Source organism: Balaenoptera ricei, chromosome 3 (assembly GCF_028023285.1).
Source record: "Balaenoptera ricei isolate mBalRic1 chromosome 3, mBalRic1.hap2, whole genome shotgun sequence".
In the NCBI taxonomy this organism is placed as follows: domain Eukaryota; kingdom Metazoa; phylum Chordata; class Mammalia; order Artiodactyla; family Balaenopteridae; genus Balaenoptera; species Balaenoptera ricei.
The window spans coordinates 110,242,133-110,261,590 of record NC_082641.1 but is presented as its reverse complement, the minus strand read 5'-3'; the positions used below and the strand labels follow the sequence as shown (position 1 = coordinate 110,261,590).

Genomic DNA, 19,458 nt, shown 5'->3' with positions numbered 1-19,458 from the left:
CACTTCACTGTGTCTTCCCAGAAGCCACCGCGCGACTCCTCGAAGATAAAAAGGCGGGAGTGAGGCGGTTTCCAGACCAGCGTGGGGGTCGGCGCTGTGGGCTTGTTTTCTTCTCACCTCTTTCATTCCTCTTGGGCTGCCCTGCCGGCCAGGCCTGGACGCTGGTTCCCTCCGGCGTAGCTCGGTTCCTCAGGAAGAAGACGAGACAGGCCATCGAGGGCCAAGAGCCCTCCGAGGCCTGGCGGTGGGGTGGCAATGTGGTCACTACGGGTCTATACCCGCAAAAAGCGGGCTGGCCATAGGCTCAACCTAACCCCAACGCCAGATCTAGGTGCCCCGGCTAAGGCGGAGGACCCGTCAGGGCCCGGCCGGAAGCTCTCTGCCCACTGTAAGCGCCGCGGGGCTGGCCTACGGAGTGGGACGCGGGGTGGGCTGGGCCTCAGCCCCAGGGAGCTCCGAGGCCCAAGGGCAGGCCTCCAAGGCTTTTGCCCTGAAGCGTGTCACCCTCTCTTAGGCCTGAAAAGAAGTGGCAAAACGCGCGGTTTGCAGAGAATCATGGAGAAATCAGAGCGGAGTCGGCTGGGAGGTAGCAGCTCTGGGCCACGGAGGTGCGTATCCACGAGTAACAGCCCCATGCCTCTGGCCACCTCAAAATTTCAATCCTGATTTTCTCCTAATAGCCTCTCATTCTAAGAGTCAGTGAAGAAAATAGTGTGTTCTGATTTCACTGTTCTCCGAACACAGAGCCAGAAATTTGACTTAGGAAAGAGATATAGTAAAAAAAAAAAAAAAAGAAGTTTTACCAAGTTGCCTAAAAGCAAGTAAGAGAAAACCTCCGGGAAAGCATTCGTGGCATCAATTGGTTATTGATACAATTCACCTGCTGTGTTCCTTACTTCTTGTTAATTATGTCCCCACAGAGCTTTTCAGATTATAACAGTGTGAATAGTGATCAGGGACGTGGAGAGCCAAGTTCAGACGGTGCAAACTAATTATGTTGTTTGTTTGTTAGCACTCAGTTAAGAGGTACAGGAGAGAAAAGCCTGCATGAAAATAGCACTAGTGAAGAAGCCCAGGATGAGAAGATTGCTCCATTGAGTGTATGTATGTTTCTCCTATGGTCCTTGGATAAGCTTACGGTAGAGACCAGTGGTACCTGATGTACCTCCGGATGAAAGTATAATATGGTCTTTGTTCTATAGAGACTACATAGCTTTCTAGTGTTTTTATAAACATTGATGCTGTATCTTCAGACAGGGCCTTGAATTAATGATTCTGGTAGACTCATAGCCATGCATTTTTGTTTTTTCTTTCCTTTGACAAAAATTTAAGAAATATTCATTACCGGCTAATTTTCTGTGTGACAGATATAAAGTGTTTCTTAGTAATTCTCTAATGTTTGGTAGCACTTAAACATTTCAAAGCCATTTTCATGTTTCCTCATCTGACTTTGCATTAACAGTTAGAAACAGAGGATTCATCATCATTAGAATATTATATAACTTCCTGATCTACTGTATTTAATGTGGATTCTGTACAGTATTTTAAAGATGTGTAGCAGTAGTTTGGAGAAACTCAGATTTTAAAAATTGCTTGTGACTCATCTGACATTAGCATTAAATTGGATAGTCACAATCCAGCATTTTGGCTTGCATATTTCTCTTTGACATGTTTTTTGGGGGAGGGCAGTTTTAATAAAAGGCATTTTTTTTTAAGTTTTTGTTTTTTTGTTTTTTGTTTGTTTGTTTTTAAATTTTTATTTATTTATGGCTGTGTTGGGTCTTCGTTTCTGTGCGAGGGCTTTCTCTAGTTGCGGCAAGTGGGGGCCACTCTTCATCGTGGTGCGCGGGCCTCTCACCATCGCGGCCTCTCGTTGCGGAGCACAGGCTCCAGACGCGCAGGCTCAGTAGTTGTGGCTCACGGGCCTAGTTGCTCCGCGGCATGTGGGATCTTCCCAGACCAGGGCTCGAACCCGTGTCCCCTGCATTGGCAGGCAGATTCTCAACCACTGCGCCACCAGGGAAGCCCTAAAGGCATTTTTTTTAAAAAGGCTTTTCCCGAGATTTTAACAGTGTTGTGTCCCTAATAGATTATTCAGACTATGCAAAAAAACGTTTAAGCAGTTTCTTTTAAGTTTTGTATTTTTCCTTCCATTCCTTTTTTTCTGTGCCTTTAAAAATTTTTTTTACAAATTATCTTATTGTGTAAATTCCTCTAACATTAAGTAATCTTCAAAAATATGGTTTTTAGTGTCTGCATAGTGCTTTGTCTTATACATAGGTATACTGTAATTTGTATAACTATTTTTCTGTGGTTGGGGGATTGAGATTGTTTCTAAGGTTTTGCTGTTTTAGATATCAGTAGATATCCTACCACAGAAATTTTTTGTGTGTACCTCAGATTGTTATCCTAAGACAAATACGTTGCAGTGGGTCAAGGGTTGGATTATATTTAAAGTTTTGATTCATGTTGGCCAGTTGGCACCATCTTATCTGAAACTTAAAATATCTATCTATCTACCTATCGATAGGTAGATAGATATTTGATAGATGAAAAGTAACATGTTGTTTTACTTTCCATTTCTTTGAATGCTAGTAAAGTTGATATTTTTTCTCATTTTATTGGCCATTTGTGTGATTTTTTGGTGAAATACTTATTCATTATATATTGAAGATAGTTGTACTTTTACACACACATGTTACAAATATTTCCACATTTGTTTGCCTTTAATTTTATTTTTGGTATTTTAGACTTATTTATCAATCATTTTCTTTTGATTTATTTTGCTTTCATATTTAGAGGGAAAAAATTCTTTCCTACTTAGGGTATCAGAAAATATTCATCTTCATTTTCTAGTTGCTGGTTTATCCCACAATAGTTAGTTGACTAGTATATTGATGACTCCCTAGATATGTCCATAATATTATATTTTAAGATTTAATATTAAATATCAAACTACATCTGTATCAATAAGCTGAAAGAATGTATTACATATGAAACTGATATACAAAGTTGATATTAGTTTTGCATTTTCAAAATAACCAAATCAATGTGTTATAATATTATAATATAAAAATATTCCATCTCATAATTTGTGTTATATCTTTAATTCTTATTTCATATAGGAGTCAGTGACAGATGACCTCCAGGTTGATAGTAGTTTATCAAATAGTGAACGAGTATCAGGTAAGACTGGCAATGTGAACTTCTTCAACTTGCTTTCTTACAAACATAAGCATCCATTTGTATCTCTGCCTTATCTTCCCATCTCAGTGGAAGAGATGTCTTTCTCCTGGTCCAAGTTGAATCCTTCGGCCTGTGCTGTAGACTTCATCCTCAAAGCCTTCAAGCACACACCAGTAAATTATAATTGCGATAAGTGCTACAAAAGTGAGGTTAACTTGAGTGTAACTGAATTTAGTTGAAGAGATTAGGGAAAACTTCCATGAGGGAATGGCAATTTAATTGAGATCTGAAGAAAAGAGCTTAACTATAAAGAGAGGTGAATAAAGAGAAATCCAGGCAGAGGGAACAGCATGTGCAAAGACCCTAACGTGGGACTGAGCATTTTGTGTTCAGTGAACTGAAGGAAGGCCAGTGTGGCTAAAGTAGAGACGAGGAAGTGTGATAATAAGACAAGGTTGGACAGACTGAGGCTTTGCATAGCCTTACAGGCCATGCCAAAGATACTGATGTTTACCTTTGGAGCAGCAGAAGCCACTGAAGTTTTTTAAATAGGGAATGATATGAACGTATTAGCTACAGTAATGAAAAAAGTAGGAGTAGATGTAAATAGACCAGTTGGGAGGCTATTGCAGTAGTTAAGGGGAGGAATGATGGCTCTTTGTACTATGGGATGACATTGGAAATGGAAGGAAGTGGGCGTATCTTATGGCTGTTGTAGGAAATGAAATTGACAGAATTTGGCAAATGAAGAGTGAAGAAGATGGAGGTATCAAAGATGACACGTGTTTCTGGCTTGCATAACTGAGTATAAGGTGGTAGCATTCACTGGAAAAACCTTGTTTGAGGGAAAGATCATAAATTCTCTTTTTAATATATTAAGTTATGGGTGTGTTTAAGATAGACATTTTAGTAGTAGTAATGTCAAATAGGCAGTTGGATATGGAGGGCTACTGATAGAAGTTCGGCGTAATTGAAGTTATTTTTGAAAACAAGAAAGGATGCCATTACCACACCAGAAATACTGAGGAATTCTTAAAAACAGATGAGATCCGGCTGATGAATATATGAAGAGCAGAGAAAAACCACTGCAGAGTTAAGAATAGCTCTGGAGATACACTTAACTCAAAACACTTGGTCAATAAACGCAAAACACTGTAATAGATGGGACCCTGAAGGAGTTGTCAAGGTGGTGGATTAAGCACTACATTCTGGCACTGTATAACCTGTCTCCCTTCTCATCCCCTTCTTACATTGGAAACACTGGCAGCTCCCAGTGCCTGCTGCCAGGTCAAAACCCTAGGAATTACTGCCAAGCAAAGTGAACTAAGTCTTCACTTTGGCTCCTTAGGGTCAATGTTGGAGCTGGAGTGAGAAACAGAAGGGAGTCTGAAGTAACTCCAGATTGCCACACAGAGAGCAGAGGGGCAAAAAAGTTAAAAATATAGATTATGCTTATGGTTGTTAAGCCCAGGAAAAAGATACATTATGGCTCTCTGAAGTGGGAATTCTGATATAAGAGACTTCCAATGTGGATACTAGCCAAATAGGGCAGTGTCCCCATGTAACCTACAATACCTGGAAAATACAGGAGGACATCCCCACCTAGACCGTGAGTTCCAAGAATGTCTCATCACTCTTCTAAAATCTCCAGAGGTAGGTTGTTGTTTCAGAATTTATACTCTGTGCCATACAAACAGATTCTCAAATAGAGATATGAACAGACAATCAGAAACAGTCAAATCTTTGAAGAAAATCAGTGCCATGGAAGAGAGGCCACAAATGCAACAAACAAAAGAATTAACACCTGAGGGAAATGGTAGAAAACTTTAAATATCTCTTTAGAGACAAGAGGCCGTTGAATCCATAATATAACAGGCTGCTATAAAAAAAAATTTTAGTCCCTGGAAACTAAAAATATCATCAAATTTTAGAACAATAAATTAACCTAATATTGAGATGTATTCAGCTGAAGATTAAATTAGCTAGCTAGAAAATAGAATAGAGGAATTTTCTTAAAATATAGTGCAAAAGAACATGGGAGGTACTCAGCAAATGCTTTTCCCTCCTTCTTCTCCCCTCTTTGCCTGGTTAACTTCTGCTAGTTCTTCAAAAATAGATTCAGGTGCTGTCTCTACTGGGAAGCCTCTCCTGACTGCTGTTCTCTCTTTTTAGATGAGTTGTTCTATCCTGGTAATTCTATGGCACTGCCATAGGACTCAGGACAGCAGTATAATTGTTTTTGTTCCTCTAGGCCCTAAAGCTATTGAAAATAAGCACTACCTTTTATCTTCCTATTCCACTCTTGGGACATAAAATAGTTTGAAATGCTTGTTGAATGAGTTTTCTACTCTATTTAGAGGAAATAAACAATTTTACCATAATCAGTATTTTTTTAAATTGTAGTTTAAATATATGATAAATGTCCTTGGTTACTAGCTTTATCAAATTGACGTGTGAAAGGTATGCGGAAATAGAAAATAGACTGTCTCTAATTAACAAACTGGTTGTATTCTGAGTTCATTTGTTGATTGATATTTGAGACCTAGAATACTTTATACTATAATAAAATATAAATGGTTAGGTTTTGAGCAGCCCACAGAATTCTATTTAACATATAATTAATTGTTTTAATTCTGTCTTGGAATCTAGTAATTTTGCAATATGATTAAAATTAACTCAGGATTTCATATTTAATATGGAGGATTGAACATATACGTTTACTTCTCCCTTCTGAAACCTCACTAAAATACCAATAAAGGCATTAAAAAAGGCATGAATCCACAACATAGAGAAAAAGAGACCTCAGCTGACAAGAGATAATCAGCAAAAGTTTGGAATCTGGAAGGTAGATGAATAAATTATAATAGGCCTAACAGACAGAAGAAAAAAAAAAAAGCTGATACCTAGATACCTAGAACAAACCAAGAAGCAAACTGAGGCAGGCTGAAGTTTCAGAAATTAGAGGCATCACATACTCCTGAAGGAATAGGTAGAGTTAATGTTGAAAATAGGATTTTTGGAAATCTTTAAAAGTAGCAATTAGATGCTGTGATCCCTTCCCCAACACTGTGTAGCCAGGCAGCTACTCTTTTTCCCACCATGGCAGTCCAGAGACATTGAAGCAAAGGGTCTGGACACAGGGATGCTCAGTACTGCTGAGGGCAGGGGTGCTGTATTGCAAACTAGCAGTGGGAGGTGGTGGGAGAAGGAGGGAAGGGAATTAACTAAAGTCTGTTTACTTACCCCAGACTCCTTACCCCACTCAGGAAAATACACCCCAGTTAAGGGACTGGAGGATTCCTCTTTTGGAAAAGACCTATTTTCTGGCAGTAATGACCTGGTCCGTGTCCAAATACCCTTCAGTAAAGCCCACTACTTCCTAAACCCCACTTATGAATCCAGAGTTTCCAACTGCTATTTAGTTGCCTCATTCTTTTTTTTTTTTTTTAAATATTTATTTATTTATTTATTTTTGGCTGCATTGGGTCTTTGTGGCTGCGCACGGGCTTTCTCTAGTTGGCGGCGAGCGGGGGCTACTTTTCCTTGCGGTGTGCGAGCTTCTCATTCTGGTAGCTTCTCGTTGCGGAGCACTGGCTCTAGGCATGTGGGCTTCAGTAGTTGTGGCATGCAGGCTCAGTTGTTGTGGCTCGCAGGCTCTAGAGCGCAGGCTCAGTAGTTGTGGTGCACAGGTTTAATTACTATGCGGCATGTGGGACCTTCCCGGACCAGGGCTCAAACCCATGTCCCCTGCATTGGCAGGCAGATTCTTAACCACTGTGCCACCAGGGGAGTCCTAGTGCCTCATTCTTAAACATTCAAGAATTACCAGGCATTTAAAGAAAATATTTAAAATAAAAGTTAGATACCAAATAAAAAGAAACTTGAAGGACACAGACAATGCAAAGAAAAAAACTTCTAAGCCATGTTTTCATTATTATCCTCAGGATGATGAAAAAGTGTGTCCATGAAACAAGTGCAGGCTACTATAAAAAGGAGCATTCAGAGAACAAAAAGAATTCTTAAAAAATAGTAACATGGAATTAGGAAAACATTCTATGAAGGATTGGGTGATGAATTTAAGGAAATATTCCAAAAGTTGAACAGACATTAAAGAGACGATAAAAGATAGAAATAGTGGTGACCCAACTCTATGAGTATACTAAAAAACCGCCGAATTGTATACTTTAAAAGATTGGGATTTATGGAATATGAATTGTGTTTCAATAAAGCTGCTATTTTAAAAAGAAAAATAATTATAAGCTAAGTCTAGGCATTCTAACATCTGAAAAATAGTAGTCCCAGATATTATAAAGTAAACAGAAAGGGAATTATTAAACACATAAAACTAGAAATTTTTCTAGAATTAAAAATGGTTATGAGTGTACATATTGAAAGAGCGCACCAACTGCCCATCACAATGAATGAAAAAGACCCACACCAAGGCACAACGTTATGTAATTTAAAAATCCTCAGGATAAAGAGAGAAATCCTTCAGTTTTCCAGAGACAGGATAGATTCCCACTCAAAATTTGTTTCCAATTTCAAGGTTAATGATGCCACTCACATACCAGGAGGGTATGGAAAGGTTTATTACTGATATAATGAAGCCTTCTAGAGAGGAGGGTGTCTCCTGAGCAGGACTGAAAATGACTTGAGAGAGCAGGGAAAGGAGACTGTGTTGGGGTTTTTAGGTGGTTAGAGGGTGGGGCTGGGGTGAGGTTTTAACTTGCTGGTGTTGCCAGAAGATGGAGCACCAGGGCTTATCAGCTTGTACAGATATGGGGCAGAAGGGGAACATGGAGCAGTGAGGTTTAAATCTGTCAAACACTAAAAAATGCAATCAGTTTTTTAAATATACTGGTCTAGAATTCTGTACTCAGCTAAACAATCACTCAAGTGTGAAGATAGTATAAAGAAATTTTTTAGACAGGTCTTCCATGCACCTTTTCTCAAGAAATGAAGAAGATAGTCCAGCAAAACCAGAAAGTAAATCAATAAAGAAGAAATCATGAGATCCAGAAGTCAGAGGCTCTAATACATAAAATATGTGAAAGAATTTCTTAGGATCATGGTAAAGTGAAATCCCGGGAAGACATGTGTGCAGCATGTCTAGAGGATAACCAGTCCAAATTTGAGCAAGTGTATTGAGATCTCCAGTAGCAATATTTTTTTAAAAAAGAGAAAAAAAAGAAGGAAAGAGGAGGAGAGAGAGAGAGGCAGGGAAGGAGGAAGGAAGGAAAGAAAAGAAAAGAAAAAGAAAAGAACTGATAGATAACCTGGCATTTAAAAAAAATTGTTGAGAGGAAATTTACACTTTTGCAAAAAGTTGGGATGAAATGGGTACTTAGAAAACTAATTAAAAATTAGGTTATCAGTAACTCAAAGGAAAAACAAAAACTTGTAGCAAAAAGTTGATATAAATAATATAGCTCATAGTACATGGCTCAGCTCTAAATATATTTAAGCAGTCATAATGATAGAATCATTGAATACATTTAATTTAAAAATATAGAGGAAGATATTAAAAGAAACAATAGAGTTAATAGGGTTGAAAACAGTTGTTTCATTATGATGGGGGTTATGAAACAAGAGGTTTTTGATAAAAGCCTTGTAGAACTATTTGACTTTTTTAAATGTATGGTATAATTTGATATAAATGTAATTTTAAGTGCATTTACATTTCTAACTTGTGACACCAGAAACAACTTTCTACTGTTATAATCAGGAACATTTGTTTATTCTTTTCTCTACCAAACTACCTAGATGGTGAGTACAGGGCTTTCCTAATTTCCAAGCCTGGCTTGAGTTCTGGGTTTGGTGGAAGGGTTAGCTCTCCTGCGAGTGGTGTTCATGGAATTTTGAGAGGTGGAAGGCACGAGAGATGTAGCAACATGTCGGTGAGAAGGATGAAGACAGAGTGAGAAAAGTAAAAAGTAGCAAGGACAGGGAAGGACACTCTAGGGCAGCTGAAATAGGGGAAGCAAAAGATACTTAGAGGCATAAATTACCTCTGACGTCTGAAGAGGTGAAGAAGGATGGTAGCTTGAGTCAGTCAATTTAAGTGTTGCACTGGTGGCTGGAGGAGGTGGCCAGGTAGGAAACAATTGTCAACTTTAAGGAGGGGGTTGGAGTGGAAGAGAAGGGTGTGGTAAGGTCAAAATGGGAAGGATAAAGAGTTAGTTGTCTCAGGTAGGTAATGGATGAGCAGAGATAGGTATAGATAGGGCAGGGCAGAAGATAATGGGTTTTCAGAGTAATGCTCTCCTTTCATCCCTTACCCCACACCCCGACAGTTTCTATTATCGTTGACCTCTGTTTTATCATGTTGGAAGTGTTTGATAAATGCTGGCTGACTATAGCAGAGTATATTTTCCCTTTCCTTACTAAATCTTCTGGTTCTTCAAATAAATACTAAGTTCTATCCCATTTATTGGAAAGGTTTTCATTCTAGTCTACTCTCACAGGGATGACTTTAAGACCTCCGATTCTGGGAGATTTTCTGTTCAGATATTTACCCCAATTTCCTACTGAGATGTTTGTTTTCTTATTACTGAGTTTTCGGAGTTCTTTATATTTTGGATTCCAGTCCATTTACAAATGTTTTCTCTTAATCTATGGCTTGTCTTCTCACCTTAACCATCTCTTTCAAATAAAAGGTTTAAAATTTGATGAAGTCCAGTTTATCACTGCTGTTGTTTTATGAATCATCCTTTTAGTGTTATATCAAAGAAATCTTTGCCTAACTCATTGTCATGAAGATTTTCTCCTGTGTTTTTTTCTAGAAGTTTTGTAGTTTTAGGATTTGCATTTAGAATCATGATGCATTTAGAGTTAATTTTTTATATGATGGAAGGTATGAATGCAAGTTGTTTTGTTTTGCTTTTGCATATGGATATCCAGTTCCAACATTTGTTTAAAAGAATATGCTTTCTCCACTGACTTGCCTTTGCATCTTGGTCAAAAATCAGTTACTCTTATATGTGTGAGTCTATTTCTGGGCTCTCTGTTCAGTTCCTTTGATCTATGTTCCTTTGAGTCTGTTTATGCTCATTGTTTTTTGTTTTTTTAAAAAATTATTTATTTATTTATTTTATTTATGGCTGTGTTGGGTCTTCGTTTCTGTGCGAGGGCTCCCTCCAGTTGTGTCAAGCGAGGGCCACTCTTCATCACGGTGTGCAGGCCTCTCACTATCGCGGCCTCTGTTGTTGCGGAACACAGGCTCCAGACGCGCAGGCTCAGCAACCGTGGCTCACGGGCCCAGCCGCTCCGCGGCACGCGGGATCCTCCCAGACCAGGGCTCGAACCCGCGTCCCCTGCATTGGCAGGCAGACTCCCAACCACTGCGCCACCAGGGAAGCCCATGCTCATTGTTTTTTAAATGGAATAACTAGAATCACTGTTTCTTCTTCTCAGCTAGTTAGCTTACAGTTATTGGGTTACTTTTATATAAAACTTGCATTTAAAAAATTAGGTATACATTTTATTTATTTATATTTATTTTTTATTGAAGTATAGTTGATAAAACTTGCATTTTTGAGCCAAGAATTATAACTGAACCAAAGTAGGGAAGGAATAAATTATAAAACTTTGAAAAACAATGGAAAAGGTTTATACTACATTTTCTCCATATCAAATACAGAATTATTTTCTCAGATTAAAGTACAATTTAAGATTGTGTAAAATAATATGCCTTTTCAGTTGTATGTGTAATTTTACATTATTAGTATACAACTGCATGTACATTTCTACAACTTTGAATTCTTAGGATTTTGAATCTGTTTACTGTTGAAACATTTTACCCTTTTTGTTTGTTTGTTTATTCTACAGGACTAAGTTTACAGCATGATATTTCTAGCTCTCTTCCTAGTTACTCAATCACAGACTCTTATACAGAATACAAGAGTTTTGAAGAGAGTTTAAGTAGCTTCCCATCGCCTGAACTCTTCAGAGGATCAGATTATTTAGGTGAGAAAATAATTTCAACCTTAATTTGCTCCACTATAGAAATTGCTCCTTTGTCCACAAATCCTGCAATGAATAACGTTCCTTTTCAGGAGGTATACTTATCTTCCACCAAAACCTTCTTCTGCCTGCTATCCATTGTGTTCCATTCTCAGTCACATAGGACTATAGATCAAAAGCCCTCAGATCAGGGAAGGATGAAGAGATTAGCATTTACATGTAATACATATCCAGTTAGTAAGCAGTTTTGCACATAACATATGTATACTTGTTCTCTTGAACTATGGGCTATCTTTTATTTCCTGTACTTCTCTTACTTTTCAATAACTAAAAGGTTGACTAGACCATCTCCCTGTCTGAATTTTTTCTACAAATTAAGAGTTATTTACATTTACTATATGTATAATTAAGAGCCTTTGGTTAATGATGCAGATTGAACACATGCCTTCCTCCACAACTTTGTGCAATGGCTTTTTAAAAAAGACATAAGCACATAAGAGTAAAGAGAATGGGAAAGAATAAAGCATAAAGTTTGGAAAGCTAGAGAGCAAATGGTCTGATAAAGCAGAATTGAAAAAACTGAGTCCTAAGTCAACAATAGGAATACCCCAGAAACAAGTTAGTTTGTACAATACCATAGTATCCCAGAAAAGTTTTCAATGTGGCTTGTAAAATACTTCTAAGCCATAGAGATCCCACTTAGCCATTTAGGGCCCCCTCTTAAATATGAGCAGAGAGCCAAGGACTACTAGACTTCTGAGAAAACCCTCTAACATAAAACATAGAGATCAGAACAAAGCAAAATATGGTAGTGAGTCAGTAAGGTGTTGGAATAGGAAACCCTAGACCTGCCTTCCCCCAGGGACACACCAATTCAACAATACATGGACTAATTCCCTTTGTGAGAAATCTAAAAACTAGCTGAGGGGCTCCTGTACCCCAGGCAAGCTTGAGACCAGTCACATCAAAGGCAGTAGGAAGGACTTCCCTGGTGGCACAGTAGTTAAGAATCCACTTGCCAATGCAGGGGACACGGGTTTGATCCCTGGTCCGGGAAGACCCCACATGCCATGGAGCAACTAAGCCCATGTGCCACAAGTACTGAGCCTATGCTCTAGAGCCCGCAAGCCACAACTACTGAAGCCCGCACACCTAAAACCCATGCTCAGCAACAAAAGAAGCCACCACAATGAGAAGCCCGTGCACCACAACGAAGAAGAGTAGCCCCCACTCAACGCAACTAGAGAAAGCCTGCGCACAGCAACAAAGACCCAACGCGGCCCCCCCCCACCCAGAGAAGCCAGTAGGAAAATTCAAGACACCCTTTCACCATAATTCACACCCCCAGCACAGGTTGGCAGGAAACCTTCAGCTCCCAGCTTCTCCCTAGGGAGGGAGGGAAAGGACTGAAGCATGTGTCAAAAGTTCTCAATTTTCTGGGAATGGTCAAAGAATTGCCTACTATCTTATCTGCCTCAGAGGGCTGATGGGACCTGACATACTCTAGAAGTCTGATGAGTGCTGAAGCAAAGATAGTATTTTGTCCCAGCATAAAAACATTCACTAGATCCCAGCTTCTCTCTGGGGTGGGAAAGAGTTGGACTGTGTCCAACATTCCAACATTTCCGGGGGCTGCTCAAAGGAATAGTTTTTGTCTCATCTGTCTTGGAACACTGATGGGACTTGGTGTATTCTAGATTCCTCATGGGCACTAAGAACAAAGACTATGGTTTGAACTGGAAAGAAGGTTTGAGAGGATCCCAGAATCTCTGGTTGGGAAGATTGGTGAAGGTCTTCTGTACGAGGCGTATCTGTGAAGACTGGGAGAGGTGGCTGTTTTTTCTAATGTGCAGATACCAACACAAATCATTAAAGAAAAAGAAACAGGGAAACATGGTCCTAAAAATGGGAATAAGATAAAGCTCTAGAAACTGACCCTAATTAAATGGAAATATATGGACTACCTGACAGAGAATTCAAAATAATTGTCATAAAGATGTTCAACAAATGTTCATAAAGAGCTCAGGAGAACAATGCACGGAAAAAATGAGAATTTTAAGAAAGAGATAGGAAAAAAGTTAACCAAAAAGAAATCTTAGAGCTGAGAAAAACAGTAAATGAATTTAAAAAACCCAGTAAAAGAGATTGGACTAGATCAAGCAGAAGGAAGAATTGGCAAACTCAAAGATAAGTCATTTGAAATTATCCAGTCAGAGGAGCAAAAAGGAAAAAGAATATAAAAGAATGAAGAAAGTTTGAGATTTCTGTTAAGAAAACAGATCAGTATATGGATTGTGGGAGTCCCATAGGGAAAAGGGAGGTAGGAAGGGAGGGAAAGAGAAAGGACCAGAAGGCTTTTTCACAGAAATGGTGGCTGTAAACTTCCTAAGTGTGGGGAAGGAAATGTACATCCAGACCTAGGAACCCCAACAAACCTCAAATAAGATGAACCAAAGAAATTCACATGGGTGCACATAATCAAATTGTCAAAAGTCAAAGACAAAAAGAGAATTTTGAAAGCAGCAACTAAAAAAGCGACTTGATATGTACAAGGGGACCCCATTAGACTATCAGTGGATTTCTCAGAAGAAACCTTGCAGGCAAGAAGGGAGTGGAATTTTATAGACAAAGTGCTGAAAGAAAAAAACTGTCAACCAACAATACTCTAACCAGCAAAGCTGTCCTTAAGAAATGAAGAGAAGATAAGGAATTTTCCAGACAAACAAAAGCTGAAGGAGTTAATCATCACTAGACCTGCCTTACAAGAAATGCTAGAGGAAGTTTTTCAAGTTGAAACAAAGGACTCTAAAACAGCAACATAAAAGCATATGAAAGTATAAAACTCACTGGTAAGTATATAGACAAATATACTAATACTATAACAGTGACATATAAATCACTTTTAATTCTAGTATAAAAGTTAAATGACAAAAGTATTAAATATAACTATAAAAATATGTTAATGGATACACCATATAAAAGGATGTAAATTGTAACATCAGTATTGCAAAGTGTGTTTGAGGGGTGAAGTAAAAGTGTAGAGTTTTTGTTAAATTGTTATCAGCTTAAAGTAGACCGTTTAAACTATGTTTTGTGTAAGCCCCATGGTAACTACACACACAAAAAATGCCTATAGAGGAAACAAAGGAAAAATAGAAAGGAGTCAAAGCATATCAACATAAAAGAATCAGTGAAAGACAAAGGAACATGGCAAGAGAGGAAAGAGAGGCAAAAGAACTACAAAACAGAAAACAATTAACAAAATTGTAATAGTCCTTCTCTAGCAGTAATTACTGTAAGTATAAATGGATTAAACCCAATCAAAAGACAAAGAGTGGCTGAATAGATTGAAAAAAAATCCAGCCATATGCTGTCTACAAAAGACTCATTTTAGATTTAAGGACACACATGGACTGAAAGTAAATGGGTGGGGAAAGATACTCCATGCAAATGGTGACCAAAAGAGAGCAGGAGGGGCTATACTTATATCAGATAAAAATAAACTTTAAGTCAATAACTATTATAAGAGACAAAGAAGGACATTATATAATTATATAAGGGTCAATTCATCAGGAACACGTAACAATTATGAATAAATATTCACCCAACATCAGAGCCCATAGCATATGAGGCAAACACTGACGGAAATGAAGGTAGGAATAGGCATCAATACAATCATAGTAGGAGACTTCAGTACCCCCACCTGTAATAATGGATAGAACATTTGGACAGAAAATCAACACTTAACTGATTTCAAAGTATCAATATATTGCAAAGCTACAGTAAATATAACATTATAGTACTGGCAATACAGACATATAGATCAGTAGGACAGAATAGAGGGCCCAGAACTAAATCCATAAATATATGGTCACCTGATCTTTGACAAGAGTGCCAAGAATACACAATGTGGGAGAAATAGTCTCTTCAACAAATGATGTTGGCAAAACTGGGTATCCACATACAAAAGAATGAAATTGGACCCATACCTTATATCATACAGAAAAGTCAACTCAAAATGTAGTAAGGACTTAAACGTGAGAACAGCAACTGTAAAACTCCTAGGAGAAAACATAGGGGAAAATCTTCATGACAATTGGTCTTGGCAGTTATTTCTTTATGTGACACCAAAAGCACAGGCAACAAAAGCAAAATTAGACAAGTGGGCCTTGATAAAACTAAAAAGCTTCTGCACAGAAGAAGAAACAACAGGGTGAAAAGGCAACCTATAAAAAGGGAGAAAATATTTGCAAACCACATATCTGATAAGGGATTAATATCCAAAATATATTGGAAACTCCCACAATTCAAAAGGAAAAGAAATCCAAATAACCTGATTAAAAAATGACAAAGAACTTGAATAGACATTTCCCCCAAAGAAGACATTTGCATTGCCAACAGGTATATGAAAAGATCACTAACCATTAGGGAAATGCAAATCAAGACCATAGTGAGATATCACCTTACAACTCTTAGGATGGTTATTATTTAAAAAAAAAAAGTGTTGGCAAGGATATGGAAATTGGACGCCCTTGTACACTGTTGATGGGAATGTAAAATAGTGAAGCTGCAATGGAACACCGTATGGCAGTTACTCAAAAAATTAGAAGTAGAACTACCATATATGATCCAGCAATCCCACTTCTGGGTATTTATTCAAACTAATTGCAGTCAGGATCTAGAAGATATATTTGCACTCCCGTGTTCATTGCAGCCTTTTTCACTATAACCCAGTGTGGAAACAACCTAAGTGACCATTGAGGGATGAATGGAGAAAGAAAATACAGTATATTCATACAATGGAATATTATTCAGCCTTAAAAAAGAAGGAATATTGGGGTATATGTATATGTATAGCTGATTCACTTTGTTATAAAGCAGAAACTAACACACCATTGTAAAGCAATTATACTCCAATACAGATGTTAAAAAAAAAAAAGGATATCCTGCTATATGCAACACTATAGAAGAACTTTGAGGACACTATGGTAAGTGAAATAAGCCAGTCACAGGAAGAAAAATACTATATGATTCCACCTGTATGAGATATCTAAAGAAGTCAAATTCATAGAAGTAGAGAGTAGAATGTTGGTTGCCAGGGCCCTGGAAGAAAGGGATGTGGGGAGCTGCTATTCAACAGGTATAGTTTCAGTTATGCAAGATGAATAGGTTCTAGAAATCTGCACAGCACTGTGCCTACAGTCAACAATACTCTATTGCACTCTTACAAATTTGAGAGTATGTCTCATGTTAAGTGTTCCCACCATAATAAAATTAAAAATAAGAGAAGAAACCAAGCAGAAATAGGAATACAAGGAAGATACTGGAAAAAAAAACTTCACTGAGATAAAAAAATGTATATTGCATCCATTGAATAGGAATAGGATGCTGTGAAAAAAAAAGAGGGGGTGAATATTCAGAGAACAAATTAAATGCAGTAGCAGAATGGAAAACTCAATAGAAGGATTAGAAGATAAGTTGAGGAGATTTCCCAGAAAAAAAAAAAAAGTCAGGAGGAAAACACAAAAAATGGAGAAGAAAGGTAAGTTAGAGAAGCAATATATGAAATCTAATATCAAATAATAGGAGTTCCAGAAAAAGATAATGAAATAAACAGAAGGAAGAAAATTATCAAAGATACAATTCCAGAACACTTTCTAGAGCTAAAGAATATGATTTCTGGGTTAAAAGGGCCGTACTGTGCCTAGCACAATAGATGAAAAACACCAAGACTAAACATTATGAAATTTCAGAACATCTGAGGATGGAATAAACAGAATGGATTTATACAATTTGGTAGAGTTTAGGATTAAATAGATGAAAAATATGGAGAAAACTAAACAAACAAGACTTTTATTGACTCCAGGAAAAACAAAAGGTGGTCATGGTATACCACAAGAGTAAAAACTAGGATTTTTATGGCAATTTATCATCATAATGTCTACATTGAATATTGGCCTAACTAAATATGTGATATAATAATATGAGGACAATGGGAAAAGTGGGGAAAAGGAAATAAGAGTATTAGGGCACTGCGATAGCCCAAAGATTATTTAATATCCTGATGCCGTCAAGGCTTGTCCTTTTTTCTCTGTCTCACCCAAACTTTCTTCAGTTACCATAGCGTGGTATGGGCTGGGGTCCTAAATTGAGGAGGAAAAGGTAATCTGCCACTTGTGTGCTGTTGTTCAAAATTTTGTGCCATTTCTCCCTGCTTTTTTAGATTGGGAGTGTCCCATGTTGGAAGAAAACATGCTATGTAAGAATTCCACTCTTTTGGGCACCAGTAAAGCAGTACCGATAGAGAAGGCAGTACAGTTTTCAAACCTCTCTGCAATTTTAGGTAAGTTTCACATTCTTTTTCCTCATGTCACAAGGGGAAACCCTTGTCTATATTGGAAAAGCAAAGTATTTTTTCTTTTGAATGATTTCTAAGCTAAATTCATTGATTAGGATGACCTTTGGCTACACATCATACCTGACTAATAGTAAGTAGCTTAAGTACATATGGGTTTACTTTTTAAAAACCTTTATTTTGAATTTTAGACTTGCAGAAAAGTTGCAAAAGTAATACTAAGGGTTCCCATATACCTCCCATCCAGCTTTCTGAAATATTATCTTATACAACTGTAATACAATGGTGATAATCAGGAAATTAACATTGGTATTAAACTGTTAACTAAACTACAGACCTTATTCATGTTTCACCAGTTTTTCCACTAACGTCTTTTCTTCTGTTTCAGGATCCTATCTAGGATCCTACATTGCATTAGATTGTTATTTCTCCCTTAGTCTACTGAGGTCTGTGACAGATCCTCAGTGTTTGTCTTTCATAAGCTTGATACTTTTGAAGATTACTGATCAGTTATTTTGTAGAATGTCCCTCAGTTTGAATTTGTCTAGTGTTTTCTCATGATTGGAAAGAGATTATGCAATTTTTGATAAGAACACCACAGAAATGATGTTGTATTAAGGAATTCTTAATGTCAGTACATATATCTTATTACTGGTGATGTTAAACTTCACTTGATTAAGGTGGTATCCGCTGGTTTTCTCCACTGTAAAGTTACTAGTTTCCCTCTGTAGTTAATAAATACCTAGAAAAAGATAGTTTGAGACTCCATAAGTCCTGTTTCTCCTCAAACTTTCATTCACTGATATTACCATTCATCAGAAGAACTTGATTGCCACAGTTCTTACTGTGGTGTTCATCTCATGGTGATTTTCTACTTCACTCTTTCCTGTTACATTTATTAATTGGAATTCTGTTGTAAAATAACTGCCTATTTTCTGCCATTTATTTATTCAATTATTTCTAGCAGTATGGACTCATGCATATTTATTTTATTTTATGGGTTAAAATCCATTCCTCCCTCCCTCCCTCTCTTTCTTCCTTCCTTTATTCTACTATACACACAAAGAAGCTTCAGAATTGTTAACCCAGATCCCTGTGAGAAATACATTTACTAAGTAGATTACTACAGCATTTATGTACAGTTCTGTTTGTCTTCAGCATTACAGCATCCAATCAACATACTCTTTTCCAAAGTTAGGTAGATTAGTTCTTTTCCTCTCCCCTTTCAGTGAAATTGTTATTCACTTGTTATATAGTTAGATTCCTTTGGTAGTATTGGATTCAGTTTTTGATCCCCCTTTCCTGTTTGATTTTGTTTATTTATTCAAGGAGGGGGGCTGTGTGAAGGTATGTGAAACATTACTATGGTTCTAAGAGTGATTGCTATACAAAAAAATATTCTCAGAAAAGTATTGCTTTCTCTTTCTTCTACTGCTTCTGTGATCCCTTTCCCCTCTTCTTTCTACCCGGTTTCCACCCACCCCTTATAGGTAAGCAGTCTCTTTAGTTTATGCTTTATCTTTCTTGTGTTTCTTTTACACAAATGAACAAAGCCCTATGTATTTTCTTTCTTTTTTAAATTGAGGTGTAGTTGATTTACAGTATTGTGTTAGTTTCAGGTATACAGCAAGGTGATTCAGTTATATATATATATATATATGTATTTTTCAGATTATTTTCCATTTTATATTACTGCAAGATGTTGAATATAATTAATTCCCTGTGCTATACAGTAAATCCTTGTTATCGATACTTATCTATTTTATGTATAGTAGTTTGTATCTGTTAATCCCATACTCCTAATTTGTCCCTCCCCCCTTCCCTTTACCCTTTTGTAAACATGTTTGTTTTCTATGTCTGTGAGTCTGTTTCTGTTTTGTATATAGATTCATTTGTATTATTTTTTAGATACCACATGTAAGTGATATCATATATTTGTCTTTCTCTGTCTGACT

The 19,458-nt window shown here is 37.4% G+C and overlaps 1 protein-coding gene across 1 annotated transcript in view; it reads left to right on the top strand.

Annotated features, from left to right (window-relative positions):
- Positions 1–255: 255 nt before the first annotated feature.
- The window catches only part of MEIKIN (meiotic kinetochore factor), a 139,586-nt gene continuing 120,383 nt past the window's right edge, over positions 256–19,458 (top strand). The window contains exons 1-6 of the mRNA XM_059919095.1: positions 256–367; positions 515–608; positions 1,013–1,100; positions 3,126–3,186; positions 11,014–11,151; positions 17,372–17,491. Coding sequence (XP_059775078.1) covers positions 256–367; positions 515–608; positions 1,013–1,100; positions 3,126–3,186; positions 11,014–11,151; positions 17,372–17,491 — 613 coding nt within the window. The remainder of the gene's footprint in view (positions 368–514; positions 609–1,012; positions 1,101–3,125; positions 3,187–11,013; positions 11,152–17,371; positions 17,492–19,458) is intronic.